Source organism: Leptonychotes weddellii, chromosome 15 (genome assembly GCF_054177405.1).
Source record: "Leptonychotes weddellii isolate Sample4059 chromosome 15, ASM5417740v2, whole genome shotgun sequence".
Taxonomy (NCBI): domain Eukaryota; kingdom Metazoa; phylum Chordata; class Mammalia; order Carnivora; family Phocidae; genus Leptonychotes; species Leptonychotes weddellii.
Genome location: NC_138383.1, coordinates 49,941,054 through 49,958,891, shown reverse-complemented (window position 1 = coordinate 49,958,891; position 17,838 = coordinate 49,941,054). Strand labels below are relative to the sequence as shown.

The following is a 17,838-nucleotide window of genomic DNA, read 5'->3' as shown; positions in this document are numbered from 1 at the left end:
ATAACCCAGGAAAATGCCCTTAAACACAGTTCTGCGCCCGAGTTAAGGAAGTCCATGGCTTCCTGAGGGCGTCGGCAGACACCTCGTCCTCATTAAGAGCTCAGACTGTTTCCTCTCTGAACTACCAGTGACCTCAGATTGAGAAACTTCTACCAAGTTAGGCGACGATAAAGCTAAAACCTCCTAAGCTTTCATTTTCTAGAGCTTAAGCTGATCTCTTTTCCACAGTTTCCTTCCTTTCCCTACAAAAGTTAAAGAGTGGCTTTTCCACGTATGGATTTCCGCCTGTGACCTTTGTCCTTGCTGCTCCCTGCCTGGAACCCCCCAGCTACCCAGATGGCTAACCCATTCACCAGATTTCGGCTCCAATTTCACTTTCTCAGACTTCACCTTATCTTAAAAAGTCCCTCCAGCAGCCAATACCTATCCCATTACCAGCGTGTTTTGTAAAAAGTGAAGTAATCTATTGCCTTTTCAAAAAAATGTACCCATCTTAGACCCTGGGTTCTTAAATTCTTTGAGCGCACAGAACTTGCCTGTCTTGTTTACCACCGTATTTGAGCGCACACCGACAGCTCAGTAACTCCTTGCTAGCACTTGCAGGGGTCCCAAACAGGAGCGCCCCCGAGGCCCTCTGTATCTGGAGGCACCATGTGAGACGCGCACGAGAGTTCACAGGTTTATTTCCAGGGCGGGGTGGGCCAGGCGCGCGTCCAGGAGCGGGCAGGCCGGTCAGCGCAGCCTCAGCGAGGGGTGCCCTGCGGAAAAGAGAAGGTGAGGACGCAGCCAGGGAGCACGGAGCCTCTCGCTCCAGCTCCAGCCCTCGCCGCCCCACCTTCTTCCTGCAATCGCCGCAGAAGACACCGAGGGTGGCGTTCACCAGCTGCACCCCGCACAGCACGATCTCCAGGCACGAGGCGGCCACCAGCAGCGAGAAGAGCGTCACATTCCAGGAGACGACGCCAGGCGGCTCCACGCACAAATCCCACAGAGTACGGTTCTGCAAGTAAGAGCCTCTGCGGGGTGGGGGGCAGGGTCACGTGGGAGAGGTAGGGCACTCGGAGTGCCCTCCCTCCAGCCCCGCGCAGGCGCCGAGCGGGGTTTGGCCCACGTGGAGGTGGCTCCCGCGAAGGCGCGCCCCGTTCCCGGTTCCCCGAGTTCCCCATCCAGGTGGGAAAGGCAGGGAAGGGGGGCGCGCGAAGCCTTACTCGGTGTCTCTGAAGTGGTAGTCCCACCGGCTGTCCATTAAGCATTTGGGTCCAATTCGGAGCCCGGCTCCCGACACCGAGAGGCAGTAGATGGCCCCCAGCACCCCGAAGGCCGAGGAGAAGATGGAGCGCAGCATCTGGATGCGCAGTGCAAGGGGAGGTGAGCGGGGCCGCCTCCTCCCGCGTGCGCGCACCTTAGCTCGTCCCGCTCCAGGCGCGGGAGAGATTCGTCTCCCCGCAAAGCCCGGGGCTGGGCCTTAGCCGCCCCTACGAGCCTCGCGGAGGTTCGTGGGGGGTCATGGAGCCCTCTGCAGGCCCACTGAGGCCGAAGTTGGGGGGCGAGGGAGGGGCGAGGCGGAGCTGGGACTGGGCCGGGGGAGCTCCCGTGGCTAGGGGGACCGTGGCTTCAGGTGTGGCTCTGCGAAGGCCGGTTCAGAGACCCAGCCCCGAGTCCTGCCCGCGTTTGGGGCTTACCCTGCAACGATTTCCACAGCAGCCTGCACCGCAACAGCCTTTGCCCCCTGCCCGAACCGCTGCGATGCCCGGACACAGCACCTGCGGAGGAGGGTCGGTGTGACAGCGAGCCCCCCTCCCCCCCATCCTCCACACCTTCCGTGCATCGTGCGTGGGTGCTCATCTTCCTCCTGGAGCTGCCTGGGATGCCCTCAGCCCTCTGGACCATAGGAAGACCTCGTCTCCATTACTCCCCGAGAGCCTTTGGGTTCTACTTTATTTATCATTATCTACCTGCCTACTTATCTGTGTTCACATTGCAGCCTCCAGGAGGGCAGGGCCCAGTGTCATGGTAGCCTCCACAAATCTTGGCACCTAGTAGGTGCCCCGCTGAGCTGGAGTCAGGGGGCCTGGGGTTAAGGCCCACCTGTGCTCACTTCACACTCCATGAATTGATTCATCTCTCTGGGTCTTCAAGACCTACCTCACAGGGCTGTGCTCAGGATTTAATGAAATAACAGGTCGCCCTGAGGTCAAGACTGGCTTGGTAACTACAAGTCCCCTCGGCAGCAGGAAAGGTCAGTGGTGTTGGAGTGTCTGGTGAGCTGGGATTAGGTGGAGGGGGGAGGAGGATGTTAGTGAATGCTCTGATGGGAAGTGTAAGGACCCCCAAGGTCCAACCCTGGTCCTTCTTGTCCTTCTTCCTCCTGTGGCCCTCCCCCCAGAGCCCATCCCTGTCCTCTGGGACAGTACTCACCCCCAGATTCAAATCTACCTGCTGAAGGTTATTTTTATTTCACTGTCTCGGCTCAAACCAGCCAGCCACATACTGACCTCGCAGGTCCGCCAAAGTTCCCCAAATTCACCTCCCTGTGACTTTTTTTGTCTCCATCGGTGTTTATATTCTTCAGGTCACCCACGCTAGAAAACTGGAATCCTTTACACCCAGCCAGCCCTCAAGGCTTCTCGACTTTTCCTTTAACGGTTTTCCAATCTGTCTGTCCTTTTGTCTGCACGGTCCCCTCCCCTATCACCTTCTCAGCTTCTCTACCAGTCGTCTGTATCTCTTGCTCCCATGCGGCTGAACACTCCATCCTCCATTGCTCCCACCGCAGTGAACTTAGCTTTCAATGGGGGCTTTTCTCTGCCCAAAGCCTTCAGGGTGTCCTCAGAGAGTAGCCCATCAAGACTACGCTCTGGGTGGCTCAGTCGGTGGACCGGCCGCCTCTTGGTTTTCGGCTCAGGTCATGATCTCAGGGTCGTGGGATTGAGCCCCACGTTGGGCTCCGCGATCAACGTGGAGTCTGCTTGGGATTCTTCGTTTCCTTCTCCCCCGTCCTTCCCCCCACTCACGTGCACACACACGCTCTCTCTAATAAATAAATAAATAAAGTCTTAAAACAAACAAACAAACAACGACTGAGCTCCAGGAAGGCATTCGAGGCTCCTCGCTTTGGCTCTAGCCTTAATGTCTCGCATGGCGCCAGGTTCTTCGCCTGTCGCCCACCTCTGGAATTCCACAGCTTCTTGATCTTTGCCTCCCTGTGCGGCCAGTGTGGTACAGAGCGCACCAGGCAGCATTTTATTCCTCCCTAGCGGTGGGGCTGAGGGTTTTGATTCTGTTATCTCACGCATCGTGACCTCATAGGGAGCTGAGCGGAGTTCTGCTGCATGCTCCCTCTCCTCTCTTCCACGCCCCCTGGCAGGTCTAGAACCAGTGCCGGCCCCTTTGCTTCGCCTCTCTGGGTAGGACACTTAACTGGGAAGCTCCAGGATCCAAAGACACCTAGAATTGCCTTTGGGATTGACCAGTTTCGAATGACCAGCTACCTCTTTGAGATTTCTACTTCCTTAAAGTGTTTAAGTTCCTTTTGTCGTCTGAGCTCCTCTGTCTTACTGTCAAGAGAAGGGTCACAGTAAGCGCGGAAGGAAGCACTGAGTTTATAGCTCCCATCTGCTTCCTTGGCCCCTGGCCCATTCCCAGCCACTATCAACTCTCCCGGACAACCACAGTGACCTCCGTCTGCTCTTACGTCACCAGTTCCCCTCCAGCTCTTCCTCCACACAGCAACCAGGGGGACCTTCTAAATCCAGCAGGGTATGGAGCAACTAAAGCTCTCCTGTTTTGCTGATGGGAATGAACTTGGGATAAGAACTTCAGAAAACTTTTTGGCAGTATCTATCAGCACTGAATACTTGCACACCTTAAGAATTAACAGTTTCACCCCCTAAGTATCCATCCAACAGCAACGCAAACAGAACTTCACCTAAAGACATTTACAGGAATGTTTAGAGCAGCATTACTTGTAACAAACCCAAGCTGCGGCCTATCTAAAAGGCCATCGACAGTAAGATGTTTAAATTAATTGTGGCCTCTTCACACACTGGAATGCACCAGAAATAATAGACTATGTGTCTACATAATGATACGGAAGAACCTCACAAACATATATTGAGCTAGAGAAGCCAGACACAAAATTGTTATACTGGATGATTCTATTTATATAAAGTGCTGAACAGGCAAAACTAGCCTGCGGGGCTAGAAATCAGGGTAGTGGGGACTCTCGTGGGTGTAGCGCCTGGTGTGGGAGGCCTGTCTGGGATTCTGGTAATGACCTGTATCTTGGTCTGAGTGCTGGGTACATGGTGGGTCCACTGTAAAAATTCACTGGGCTGGGGCGCCTGGGTGGCTCAGTCCTTAAGCATCTGCCTTCGGCTCAGGTCATGATCCCAGGGTCCTGGGATTGAGCCCCGCATCCGGCTCCCTGCTCAGCGGGGAGCCTGCTTCTCCCTCTGCCCCTCCCCCTGCTTGTGCTCACTCTCTCTCTCTCTCAAATAAATTAATAAAATCTTTTAAAAAAAGGTATACTCTCTTGCCTACAAGTGAAATTCAAAGGGGATAGAAGATGATGTTTAGGAAAAAAAATGCTATAAACAGTGCCCACTCCCAGCATGCTGCTTTGTTTCCTTGGTCGTACCTACTCCTGTCTGAAACCATCTTGCTCATTTGTTTACTTTGCTCACCGAGGATTAATCGAGTGCCCGTCAAGTACAGGGCACTGGACTAGGCAGTTACCTGGCACACGGAGCCCGCGAAACAGGCAGTCCTTGCTCCCATGGAGCGCCCATTCCTGCTTCCATGATACTGCGTTCTCCGCAGCGGGAACCCAGCTCCAGGGAGAGCAGGGACGCGGCCTGCGTCCCCGGGGAGCAGCAGGGACTGACTGAGCGGGCGAGCGGCTCAGGCCTGGAGGTGGGAAGAGCGCAGCTGGGAATGAGCATGGGTGGGGGGCATGCCCGGCATGGGGATCCCCACCCCCAGGCAGGCTGGTTAGATTGTAGGGAGGTGGGCGTGGCGGGCTGGAGAGGAGTGCAGTGTGACACTAGGGCAGTGTGTAGGGAGGAATGTCTCTGTGGCCAGAGAAAGAGGCAAAGGAAGGTGAGCCCTTGTCCCAGGGACCTTCGTCCATCCGGGGACTTTCATCCATGGGTGGTGGGGTTCATCTGAGTAGTGAGGAACCCTGCTGGGTAGGTCTCCTGTCTTCATCCCATGATGCTGTTAAACTACCCTGACCTTCCAGAAGTTCCCCCGAACAGGGAGGGGTTGGAGGATGGGGACGAGGAGGTCCGGGAGAGACGTCTCCCCTGCCCCCACTTGTGACAGATGCGAGTCTCCGGGAAGACCTGGGGCACCTTCTCCACCATGCTGAACTGAGTTCTGGGTTGGTGCAGCACTGGGTGGCCATCCAGAAGTGTGGGCCGCCAGTGAGGGGACACGGAGGCGACAGGTAGAATGACGGGGCTGTGACCCTGCTCCTGACTCCAGCATCCCCACACCCACACTCCATGCCTGTTATCATCTTGCCCTGATAAGCGCCCCACAGCTAGCTCTTCCCAGCGGTGCCCTAGCATCTGCTGCAGGGCAAGGGCTGGGAGGGACAGGTAGGATGCCCTCCCTACCCAGAAGGGAAGCTGCTTAGAGGCTCCTTCCTTCCTTCCTTCTCTTTTCCCATGCACGTTCAGCTCAGGTGCTGAACTCACAGGTGCTCACTATCTGGGGCAGGCTGGGAGGCTCCAAGCCCCCGCCAGGCCACTGGCACCCGGCCCCACCCCTCTCCCCTCTGCCCGCGCTCAGGACCCCACTGCCCAGTGGCGTCCAGCCCACTCACCATCAGGCCCCCGCCCAGGAAGCCAGCCATGAGCCAGACTTGCAAGCTGAGGTGTCCGGTGTTGGTCCAGGTGGTCTTGCCCTGAGGCACCAGCAAGAGGGTGTTGGCCACGATGCAGGTCAGGGACAGGGGGATGAGGGAGAGCCCCACGAAGCGGGAGCACTTTCCAGTGCACATGGTGAGGCAGCCACGAGGATGTGAGCCCTGCGTGCAAGTGAGCCCCTGGTTCCCAGGTCCAGAAAAAAAAAAACAAGCCTGGAGCAAAGTACAAAGGTTTGGGAGAGATAAGAGAGGGAGGCAGGAGACTGGGCAAAAAGGAGGTGACGGTGGAGGGGGTGGGGAGCTTGACACGGAGGAAGTGGCCTGAGGTCGGTGGGTATTCTTGCTCCTTTCCTGCATGCACCTGCAGCTCTCAGCATCCCCCACCCCGTGAGCTCCTCGCCAGCTTTGTGACTCAGCCTGGCCCCAAGCCTGAGTCCCTGTGGCTTCGAGGGCATGAAGGCTGGAGTGACCCCATGTCTTGTGTGGTAGGTCATGCGGATGAAATGGGACCGTGTGAGGAGCGTTTTGTAAACTGGGCTGTGCTCAGAAGGCGTGCGGTGGCCCCCTCGCTCCCAGTGGGCCCTTGAGGAAGGGCCTTCCTGGAAGGAAACTAAGAGGACGCTGGTGGACCCTCATCATCCGCTCATTTCTGCTGTCAGTACTTGTTTAAAAAGCCCTCCTCGGGCGCCTGGGTGGCTCAGTCATTAAGCGTCTGCCTTTGGCTCAGGTCATGATCCCAGGGTCCTGGGATCGAGGCCTACATCGGGCTCCCAGCTCGGCGGGAGCCTGCTTCTCCCTCTCCCACTCCCCCTGCTTGTGTTCCCTCTCTCACTGTCTCTCTCTCTGTCAAATAAATAAATAAAATCTTTAAAAAAAAATAAAATAAATAAAAAGCCCTCCTCCTGGGACACCTGGGTGGCTCAGTTGTTGGGGCGTCTGCCTTCGGCTCAGATCATGATCCCAGGGGCCTGGGATTGAGCCCCACGTCAGGCTCCCTGCTCGGTGGGGAGTCTGCTTCTCCTTCTGTCCCCCACCTCCCTTGCTCATGCTCTCTCTTTCTCACACTCTCTCTCAAATAAATGTATAAAAATCTCAAAAAATAATAATAAACTTAAAAAAAACTCAAAATCATAGGGATTCTGAAAATTTCCTGCAAAAAGAGGGGCGGGGCACATCATCCTGAAGACTGAGAGAGAGAAAAGAACACTGGAGAAATACTTACTGTAGGATTTGGGCGGGATTTTCAGAAAGGTGTTCACTAGAATTCTCCTGGAAGCAGGAGCAGAACATCGTAAGATAGAAAGGTTGGGCTGTGAAGGGGCCAGCGTGTATTTTGGGGAGAAAAGAGAGAATTGCACAAATTCTTCAAAATGCGCAGAGAGAATCAAAGCCCACACGGGAGAGCAGGACTGCTACGGGGACGGAGTGAGTGAGGGGTGCAGGGGACACGCTCGAGATGTCCCTCCGGGTAAGGAAACTGGCTGTTTCCAATGACCCAGTAGAGCTGGTGGCCGAGATGCCTCAGTCCACAGTCTGCGTGAGGAGCAAGCTGCTCTGGGCATGGGTCCACCTGTGTCCGCCAGTCAAAAGGCACAGTGCGTCCCAGTAAGATGTTAAAAGCCAGCCGAACCTGGATTCATCTTGAAGAACCACATCATGAAAGGATCCATGTAGGCAGCATTAAAGGTCACCTAGAAAGGAACAAAAGTTGACCTGGCCCGAGATTTCTCTGTGGCCCTAAATGCCGGAACAGAGAAAAGGGGTCTATGATTCTGACAGCAAGCAAAGCACTATGTCCCAACAATCGTATGAATATCCAAGGTGCTTTTTGTGTGTGGGAAGGACAGTAGAATCACATTTCTGAGAATGCTTGGGTTTGAAATACAACTGTGTCTCTTTCTTCTCCTTTATTAATTCCTTTTAAAAGTATTTGAAGTCACCGAGAGATGTAGTAAAAGAAAAATCCCCCAAGTGGGGGAATTCCTGACGTAACTCTAAATAACTTTTGTAAAACTGAGTTGTGAAGCTGAATGTTGGTTTCAAAAAGAAAAGCCACTTTTTTTTTTATTTGAGACAGAGAGAATGAGAGAGAGAGAGAGCATGAGAGTGGGGAGGGTCAGAGGGAGAAGCAGATTCCCTGCCGCGCAGGGAGCCCGATGCGGGACTCGATCCTGGGACTCCAGGATCATGACCTGAGCCGAAGGCGGTCGCTTAACCAACTGAGCCACCCAGGCGCCCAAGAAAAGCCTCTTAAAGAGAAAAATACATATAAATCCTAAAAATTATATTAACAGTTGTAAAGATGTCCATCGTTTATTGTGTGCTGCGCCCAGAGTCCATTTTAAGGAAATAAATACAAAATAACAGAAAACCCAACTCTACTGAAACCAAAAGGGAATCTATTGGTTCAGGTAATCAAAACGCCCAAAGGTAGAACTAACTTTCAAGCATGATTCATAAAGAAGTCATCGATAGGCTGGACTTCATTAATATTAAAAACTTGTGCTCTGCAGGAGACACCGTCAGGAGAATGAGAAGACAAGCCACACACTGGGAGGAAGTATTTGCAAAAGACACAGCTAATCAAAGACTGTTACCCAGGACATACAAAGCATTCTTAGGGGATGCCTGGGTGGCTTAGTTGGTTAAGCGTCTGCCTTCCGCTTGGGTCATGATCTTGGGGTCCTGGGATCGAGCCCCCACGTCAGGCTCCCTGCTCAGTGGGGAGTCTGCTTCTCCCTCTCCCTCCCCCTCCTCATGTGCTCTCTCTCTCTCTCTCAAATAAATAAATAAAATCTTTAAAAAAGCAACAACTCAACAATAAAAAAAAGAACAACCCGATTAAAAAATTGGGCAAAAGACCCAAATAGACACCTCACCAAAGAAGATGTCCAGGTGGCAAATAGCATATAAAAAGAAGTTCCACGTCATGTCATTAAGGAACTGCAAATACCCCAATAACAATGGGACACGGCCACACACCTACAAGAATGGCCAAAATCCAAAATGTTGACAATACTAAGTGCTGATGAAGATGTGGGGAGACAGAAACTCTCAGTCCCTCCTGGTGGGAATGCCACATGGTGCAGCCACTTTGGAAGAAAATCTGGCAGTTTCTTATAAAACCAAACATGCTCACCATACAATCTCACAATCGGAATTTTAGGTATTTACCCAAATGAGTCAAAAACCTAGGTCCACACAAAAACCTGCACACAATGTTTATAGCGGCTTTATTCTGGACTGCTAAAACTTGGAAGCACCCAAGATGCCCCGTGGTAGGTGAGTGGATAAATAGACTGTGGTCCATCAGGACAGTATGCTATTGTTTAGCGCTAAAAAGCAATGAGCTTTCAGTCCACAAAAAGACATAAATGAGACTGAACTGCATAATGCTAAGTGAAAGAAGCCAATCTGAAAAGGCCACGTACCACGTGATTCCAGCCCTAGGATGCATTGGAAAAGGCAAAACTCTGGGGACGGTAAAAAGGGCCGCGGGTGCGGGGGGCTGGGGAGGGGAGAGGGATGGACGGACAGAGCAGAGTGCACGTTTGGGGCAGTGAAATTATTCTGTGTGATGCTCTCATGGTGAAGCCAGGTCATGATACGCGTTTGCCAAAACCCATAGAGTGTCCAACACCGAAAGTAAACCCCACCATAAACTGTGGCCTTGGGTGATAATGATGAGTTTGTGTAGGTTCACTGATTGTAACACACACACCATGCTGGGGGTAGGCGTTGACCGTGGCAGGGGGCGGGGGGGCCCTGGGGGTGTAATGGACACACTCCATACTTTCCACTCAATTTAGTGGCCCTAAACTGCTCCAGAAACGAAGTCTGGTTTAAAAAAAAAAAAAAAGTCTCCAAGCTAAGAGAGTAGATTTTTTTTTAAAGATTTTATTTATTTATTTGACAGAGAGAGACACAGCGAGAGAGGGAACGCAAGCAGGGGAAGCGGGAGAGGGAGAAGCAGGCCTCCCGCGGAGCAGGGAGCCCGATGTGGGGCCCGATCCCAGGACCCTCGGATCATGACCTGAGCTGAAGGCAGATGCTTAACCAACTGAGCCACCCAGGCGCCCCAAGAGAGTAGATCTTAAAAGTGCTCATCACAAGAAAAAAAGAATTGCATCAATGTGAGGCGTTGGATGTCAAGTACACTTCTGTTGGGGATCAGTTCACGGTAAATGCATGTATCACATCATTACGTGGTCCCCGTTAAACCTATGGAGCCTTATGTCGGTTACATCTCCCTCTTACAAAGTCTTCAAAAAGCTTGCACTGTGTTTTCAAGTGGAGACAAAAGGCTAAGGCGTTGAGAAAGGCACAGAAACGAAATAGTGGGGCGAAGATTTGGTGAGCGCGAGAGTCCGTCCTGTGGCCAGCACCTGCAGAACCAGGAAAGGAGCAGCGGCTTGGGAGGCGCCACTGGGGACAGTCGTGGGGGCTCCTGGGAAATGCTGCCTCAGCAGGGCCCCCCGCTGATGGTCGATGATCGATGATCGATCGCACAGAGCACGGGATCGGGTGGCAAACGCCGAAGACATCGGTAACTCGATCAGGACGCGATTCAGGAGTCAGCCTGAAGACACGTTGGAAATAGGACAACTGGAGGTTATTTTGCGTGTAGCTTTCTTCCCCTGGTATGCGCCAGGGTGATTTTTCAAAGGGCTTGAAATTAACATAAAATACACATTTTAAGCGTTAAGAAAGCATCGCGTTAAGGCTTAACTGGCCGCATTTCTTCCTCGCGAGACGCAGAGTAACAGGTGGTGGTGCAGTTGCAGGTGTCTGAGCTTGAGCGAGACTCAGGGCCCCTCCTGCACTTGGGGAGGAAGGCGATCTACTAGGAATTCGGGCTGATGAAGGACAGACACGGAGGCCGGGGCTAAGAGAGGCGGGCGGCCGCGGCTCTCTTAGGGAATGGGAATGGGAGCCACAGAGCCGGCTGCAGGAGGCCCGCGCTCCTAGCCCAGTGCTCCTCCAGCCTGACTCCATACCCCCCTCCCCGCCTGGGGCGCCTCGTTAAAGTGCTGTGGGAAGTGAGGCTGTAGGGGCCTGCGTTTCGCAAATACTGCACCGCCGAGCCCCTCCTGGCCCGTGAGAACGTTTTTGAAAGTTCTGAAGCCGCTGAGCAAGCGGGAATTACAATTCCGTGTCAGCGGAAGTGGATGGGGAGCTGGGGTGCGGGCGTGTGAGCTGGGGCCTACAGACGTTAGCAGCGGGCCTGCAGGACATGGTAACAGGAACTAACATCGTTGTCCTGGCGAAGCTGTTTGCCAGGCTCTGAGCATTCGATGCATCTTGACTCCCATCCTTCTCGTAACCACCCACGAGGAACTGGAAGGGTTACCATCACCCCTGCGCTGCGAACGAGGAAACCTGGCTCCAGGGTCTGAGCTCCTGACCATGACTCTCTGTCGCTTTCGCTTGGAGAGGGGAGGCCGGAGGACGGGAGGAGAGGTCGTGGAGGCTGGCGTGGCTCAGGAGGCCGGCAGGCTCTGGGCAGAGGCTCTGGGGCCCCCGGAGGCTAGTGTGATTAGGATTGGGGCGAGGGGTCGGAGGTGCGGGCAGAGAGGAAGGCAGGGGCTGGGTTTCGTGGGGCCTTGAGAGGCGTTTAGGGGACTCTGGAGGGTTCTAAGCAACGGGGTGACATGATTCTATTTGTTTTATTTTATTTTATTTTTTTTTAAGATTTTATTTTTATTTATTTGACAGAGAGAGACACAGCGAGAGAGGGAACAGAAGCAGGGGGAGTAGGAGAGGGAGAAGCAGGCTTCCCGTTGAGCGGGGAGCCCGATGCGGGGCTCCATCCCAGGACCCTGGGATCATGACCTGAGCCGAAGGCAGACGCTCAACGACTGAGCCACCCAGGTGCCCCGATTCTATTTGTTTTAAAGGGGCTGTTTTGGTGGTGTCTGGAGCGGGGATTGTAAGGGGGAGGTGCAAGCAGGGAGACCACGGGTCGGGAGGCTGTCACAGTCCAGGTGACAAGTGACATGGGGGTAAGGGGGCTCGCTGTCGAAAACCCATGTGCAACTTCTGACCCTCCCAACGGCTTAACCACTGATAGCCTACCGTCGGCCAGAAGCCCTTCTGCTAACACACACAGTCGATGAACACGTCTTTTCTATATTCCATGCTGTATTCTTACAGTAAAGTAAGAGAACATGTGATTGAGAGAACCACAAGGAAAATGCACTTAGAGCTCCGCGCTGTATCAACTGGAAAAACCCGTGTATAAACGGCCCCGCGCCGTTCAAAACCGTGTTGTCCGAGGGTCAACTGTCCATTCATTTCGGGGTCACTCCTTGCCCAGGGCCATCTTCCTAAATTGGGGACCACTGAGCCGCAGAAAGAATCACCAGCAGATGGCAGCCCGGCTGGGAAGGTGGGCCGCGCAGGCGCCTCCGTAGGTTCCCCTTTGGCGGGTTATTTGGGGTGATGATTCATCCACTAGAGCTGCCCTAACCACGTACCCCGGACGTGGGGGCTTGAACAGTGGAAACGTACTCTCCCTGTTCTGGAGGCCCAAAGGCCAACGTGGAGACCCGACCTCTGGATACGGCCCCGTTCTGAGGTCCTGGTGGCTAGGACTTCCACATAGGACCTTTCAGGGGCCACAGTTGGACCCTAACAGGTGCAGAAATCTCCTGGCTGAGGGTGGGGCCAGATTCGAGCAATGACGGCCACCCGTATCAGTAATTTCATCAACATTATCTGGGCATGTGTTTAACTTCTTGATTTAATTGAGGAGACTCTTGGTTCATTATTTTACTCTCGACTTCGCACCAAGAAATACAAGTTAAAAATGTTTTTCAGGGGAGCCTGGATGGCTCAGTTGGTTGAGTGTCTGTCTGTCTGCCTTCGACTCAGGTCGTGATCCCGGGGTCCTGGCATCGAGCCCCACATTGGGCTCCCTGCTCAGCGGGGAGTCTGCTTCTCCCTCTCCCTTTGCCCCTCCCCCTGCTTGTGCTTTCTCTCTCTCTCAAATAAATAAGTAAAATCTTTTTTAAAATGCTTTTAAAATTTTATTTTTTTAAAGATTTTATTTTTATTTATTTGATAGAGAAATACACACCGAGAGAGGGAACACAAGCAGGGGGAGTGGGAGAGGGAGAAGCTTGCTTCCCGCAGAGCAGGGAGCCCGATGTGGGGCTCGATCCCAGGACCCTGGGATCATGACCTGAGCCGAAGGCAGATGCTTAACGACTGAGTCACTCAGGCGCCCCTAAAAATGCTTTTAAAATTTTAAAGGAAAACATTAGAGACACATGAAATGGGGTGTGTGCCTTCCAAAGCTCGGGAGGAGATCAAAGCAAAGCAGACTCAATCCACGTAGAAGATAAAGCATCGAGGAAAAACAGAAAGCATAAAATAAGGTGACTCATTATGTGAAACACATAACAATTCGTGTAAGTATTTTAAACTCCTTCATGGAAAACATTAGTGTTTTCAAATGAAGCTGATTGGCAAAACTGTGTTAGTGGGGTTGGCCTCGGGGAGGGGCAGGGTGATGGGACATAAGAAGGGGAGGGGACTTCCTCTTGGTGTCCATGAAAAGGCACTTTTCTGCCTTTTGGATTTTGTTATTGTGTTGGGGTTTTTTTATTTTTATTTTTTCATTTGTCATTTAAAAATTAAAAAAAAATTTTATTGTTGTGTTGTTCCTTCGAAATAACAAATGCGTAACAATTAAACCGTATGGTACAGATCGTGTTTTGTTAAAGGGTCATTTTATGTTGGTGTGGGCATGTATTTACAATTGTTATGTAACATCCATAAACCTACAGGCACTAGGTTATATTGTGTGAAAATATATAAAGCCCAAATAGTTAGCAATAAACTGCGAAGTTGTCAGAAATATAACAGTATGGGAAACTGTAACATAACTCACCAGCCTTTGGCAGATGAAGTAGGAAAAAATACGCAAAGGTACAAAGGTATTGAGAATCTAAGTGATTATAAGGTTGATTGATTAATTAGCCACTCATTCAACAAATATTTATTGAACCTGTATAATGTGCCCCAGGCCTATTTCTAGATCCCAGAAAAACAGCAGTGAACATGAAGTCTTCATCCTGGAGCTTGAGTCAGATGATATTTATTGACCTTTGTATCTCATAAATGGAGAACACACCCTCTCTGATACCCAGGAAACAGTCACAAATATGGATCAGATATTAGGCTCTGAAAGAAATACCAAATTCCTCAAACCTGAAATTGTACTGGCCACATTCTCTGACCACGAGGCAATAAACCAGAAACTTCCCAATGTTTAGGTAACAAAACCCAACCCTGAAGAACCCCAAAACTGTCCTAAATAAATTTTTTTTAAAGTTTATTATTTTTTTTTAGTCATCCCTACACTGAACGCGATGCTCGAACCCACAACTCTGAGATCAAGAGTCCCTTGCTCTGGGCGCCTGGGTGGCTCAGTCGGTTAAGCGACTGCCTTCGGCTCAGGTCATGATCCTGGAGTCCCTGGATCGAGTCCCGCATCGGGCTCCCTGCTCGACAGGGAGTCTGCTTCTCCCTCTGGCCCTCCCCCCTCTCATGTGCTCTCTCTCATTCTCTCTGTCTCAAATAAATAAATAAATAAATATTAAAAAAAAAAAAAAAGAGTCCCTTGCTCTTCTGACGGAGCCAGCCGGGTGCCCCTGTCCTAAATAAGTTTTTGATCAGTGGGAAAATCCAAATTGTAAACTTCAGATGACTATAAACAGACAATGAGAATAGGGCCACAGCAAAACCTGAAGCGCTGATAACACCAGGTGACTGAGTACTGATGAGTAGTCAGGCATGGTGCCAGAGACAGACACGTCATACTTTGTCTTACATAATCCTCACGATAGGCACAGCACGGTGCTTCTGTTGTAAAGTAGGCACTCAGCAAATATGGGCAGAATGAGTGTATGTGGCTCAGAGAGACTGAGTAACTTGCCTAAGACCACACAGCAGGGAGCGGTCAAGCCGGGACTTGCACTCGGGCTTGTCAGACTCCAATTCTCACACTTGTAATCACCATGTTGCCTCACCGACGGGACTGATGCAGTACGCAGAGGGGATGGGCCAAGAGTTAAGCTGGCTTTATCCCAAAACAGCTTTCTGGGGCCTTTCACGTACCCGTGTAATATTTCTCCCTTTCTCCCGTCTCTCCTTTTTCCCTTCACAACAAAGAGGTACGGAGTACTCACGTTACACTAGGCATCGTTGAATATGCTGGGGGTTCAGTTGGGAGAGGTAAGCAGTGAGCGCGTCAGCCGATAAACGCACAAATCCAGGTAGCGATGAGTTGTGAAGAAAAATAGAATGAGTTTAGGAGCTAGAGTAACAGCCGTTGAGGACGACTTCCACTAGGGAGGCCAGGGAAGGCCTCTCTGCAGCGGCGGCGGCCGGGAAAGAAGGGGGGTTGGGGAAGCAGAGTGTTGCAGTGCAGACAGCAGCATGTGCAAAGGCCCTGCGGAGACCAGCATGGCCCGTGGAAGGCACGGCAGAGAGGTGGAGTGGTCCGAGCTGAAGAGGTGAAGAGGGAGCTGACCCCAAGATTTGGACCTGGTGAAGGGATGAGGGGGCCGTTTATCAAAGTGAGGAAGCGGGGGGAGGCAGGAGTGGGGCAGGGCTGGGAGAGGGAGGGGAGTCGAGAAAAGAGGAGAGAGGCTCAGAGACGGGCAAGAGGAGGAGGGGCCAGCGCAGGGTCTCCGGGCAAGGTGGGAGGAAGACCAGGACAGCGTCAGTCCTGGAGGCCAAGGCCATGTTTCAGGGAGGGCAGCTCTGTTAAATGCTCCCGAGACGGAGAGAACTGACCACTGGGGTCTGGCAAGATTATCTCGACGAGGGCACTTCCATTGGGGTGGTGGAGACATGAAATGGAGAAAGGGTGACCAAGACATTGGAGGCACAAATTCAACATCAAAGACCGAGACACAAATAGAAGAAAAGGAATTTGCAGGCAACCGTCATGATGAGAAACCCCGGTAGCAAGATGGGGCGTTTCTTTCCCGGAAAGACAAGAACTGGGATCGCTGGCCAAGGATGGTGAGGTGCTGCCATCTGGGGAGAGAAGCCGTATGAAATGATAACTTCAGAGGGACGGCCGGGCAGAGCTGAGAGCCTCCCTGTGACTCAGCGCAGCAGACTCACCACGAGATCCGGCCCCGGAGTCTCTCTCCAGCCATGCGCAGCAACTCGGGCAAACCCCTACAGCGGGTGGAGCCTGGTTCAGACACACCTGGGGTTTTGCATGCACGATGGAGGGAGAGGCCAGGAGAACTGGGAGTGTCTGCACCGGGATGGATGGGTGTACACGAGGCGAAGCCAGACATGAAGACCCGCAGAGGGTGGGGGACAGTGACCTCGTGGAACTGAGGGTAGCAGAGAGGGCGCTGGGAGAATGGAGAGCAGCGGGGTGCTTGAAATCAGGAGGCTGGGAGTAGCGTGGCTCCTGATAACACCAGGGCCCTAGGGCTCGGCCTTTGGAGTGTGTGGCTGGGGTGGGGAGAGGTGCACAGGGGACAGGGATCTGGTGGGGTGCTGGGCGGATTGCAGAAGTGGCTGTCTTGGTCTACACGGATGACGACATGCCTCACGGTGGAGAAGTGAACATCAGCCAAATGCTTGAGGCCTCCACCAAGTGCGTAGACGCCGGAAGATGCTTGCAAGCTGGGGGGGTGGGGGGGTGGGGTGATGGATGACACTCAGCCTGCTGGTGTGTGCTTCAAAGAGCCTGGGGTTTTGAAGGAAAGGGAAATTTTTTGGAAGCCAGAGCAGGGAGGAAGAAAGACACCTGCCTCACCTCAGGATATGTGGAATGTGGGAGAGACCACAACAGTCTCCTCCAAGAGTTGCAGAGCCAAGTTTCCATGAGAGCAAGAGGGCGGAGGCCATACGGAGGACGGAGTCGGGTGGTTTGGGGCAGAGTTGGGGGAGGGTAGGAGATCGTCACTCGGGGATAAGCCCAGGGGACAACGGATGCCCTGGCCCATGTGGACCCAGAGCTAGAAGGCATGCTATCCTTCTGAAAGGTGGGGGGCTCGCTGTCTCGGCTTGGTCTCTACGGCACGTTGCTATAATAATGATAGCAATGCAGAGCATCTACCGAATCCTCTCTACGCCGAAGACCCTTCTCGGCATTTACACGCACGAGACCGTCCTGTTACTGTCCCCCTTTGGCAGGCGGGGAACCAGGCACAGAGAGGGTGGGTAACTTGCCCAAGATCCTAAGCTAAGAAGTGGGGAGCCTGGATTTGAACTCAGACATCTGATCCTTACCTAAACCTTTTCTTTTTTTTTTTTAATTTTAAGAAGGTATTTTGTTCTTTTTTTTTTTTTTATGGAATGTAACTTTATTAACTGGGTTTGAAATTTTAGCATATTTAAAATTACCACACTCCTTGTAGAAATCCCTATTTGACCAGATATTTTACTTTTTAAAATATCTGCTTCAGGGGCACCAGGCTAGCTCAGTCAGTAGAGATGTGACTCTTTATCTTGGGGTCATGAGTTCGAGGTCACGCTGGGTGTGGCGCCTTGAACTCTCTCATTCAGAGATCCTGTTCCTGGTCTTGTCTCTGTTCTGAGTCTTGATCATCAGGTTGTCTTTTTCTCTGGACATGGAATCTGGATCTCTGATTTTGAAACCAAATTTGGACTCTTGACTCTGGAATGCCAATTTCTTTAGCAAGTTGCTCTCTGGTATCAATGCCAGGATAAGGGTTGTTCATAAATGTCTCGATGAGGGTGTGTAATTGTGAAGAAGTGTAGCTGGTACGACACCGTCTGTCTTCTCTACTTTGAATCTCCTCTTCAGAGTGATCTTGGTCTTGACTTGATTCTAAGTCCTCATCGGGTTCTGATTTTTTCTGGCACTGGTGCCTAGCTCTTCGATTCTGAAACCAAATCTGGATTCTGGACTCATCAGTGTTGATTTCTAAAGCGAGTCTTTGTTTGGTAGCATAACCTGGGTAAGG

General features: G+C 52.2%; 1 protein-coding gene across 1 annotated transcript; it reads right to left on the bottom strand.

Moving 5' to 3' along the window:
- Nucleotides 1–666: 666 nt before the first annotated feature.
- TM4SF5 (transmembrane 4 L six family member 5) lies at nucleotides 667–6,125 on the bottom strand. The gene is made up of 5 exons (XM_006743150.3): nucleotides 5,831–6,125; nucleotides 1,683–1,763; nucleotides 1,209–1,345; nucleotides 836–1,016; nucleotides 667–758 (listed from the first exon to the last, which is right to left on the bottom strand). The coding sequence occupies exons 1-5, from the start codon at nucleotides 6,005–6,007 to the stop codon at nucleotides 744–746; spliced, it is 591 nt and encodes a 196-aa protein (XP_006743213.1). The 5' UTR covers nucleotides 6,008–6,125; the 3' UTR covers nucleotides 667–743.
- Between the last annotated feature and the right edge of the window lie 11,713 nt (nucleotides 6,126–17,838).

Coding starts and splice junctions, on each gene's coding strand:
- TM4SF5 (XM_006743150.3), bottom strand. CDS start 6,007: ATGTGCACTGGAAAGTGCTCCCGCTTCGTGGGGCTCTCCCTCATCCCC. Junction 1,764..5,830: donor TCCTGGGCGGGGGCCTGATG/GTGAGTGGGCTG, acceptor CCTCCTCCGCAG/GTGCTGTGTCCGGGCATCGC. Junction 1,346..1,682: donor GCTGTGGAAATCGTTGCAGG/GTAAGCCCCAAA, acceptor CTGCGCATCCAG/ATGCTGCGCTCCATCTTCTC.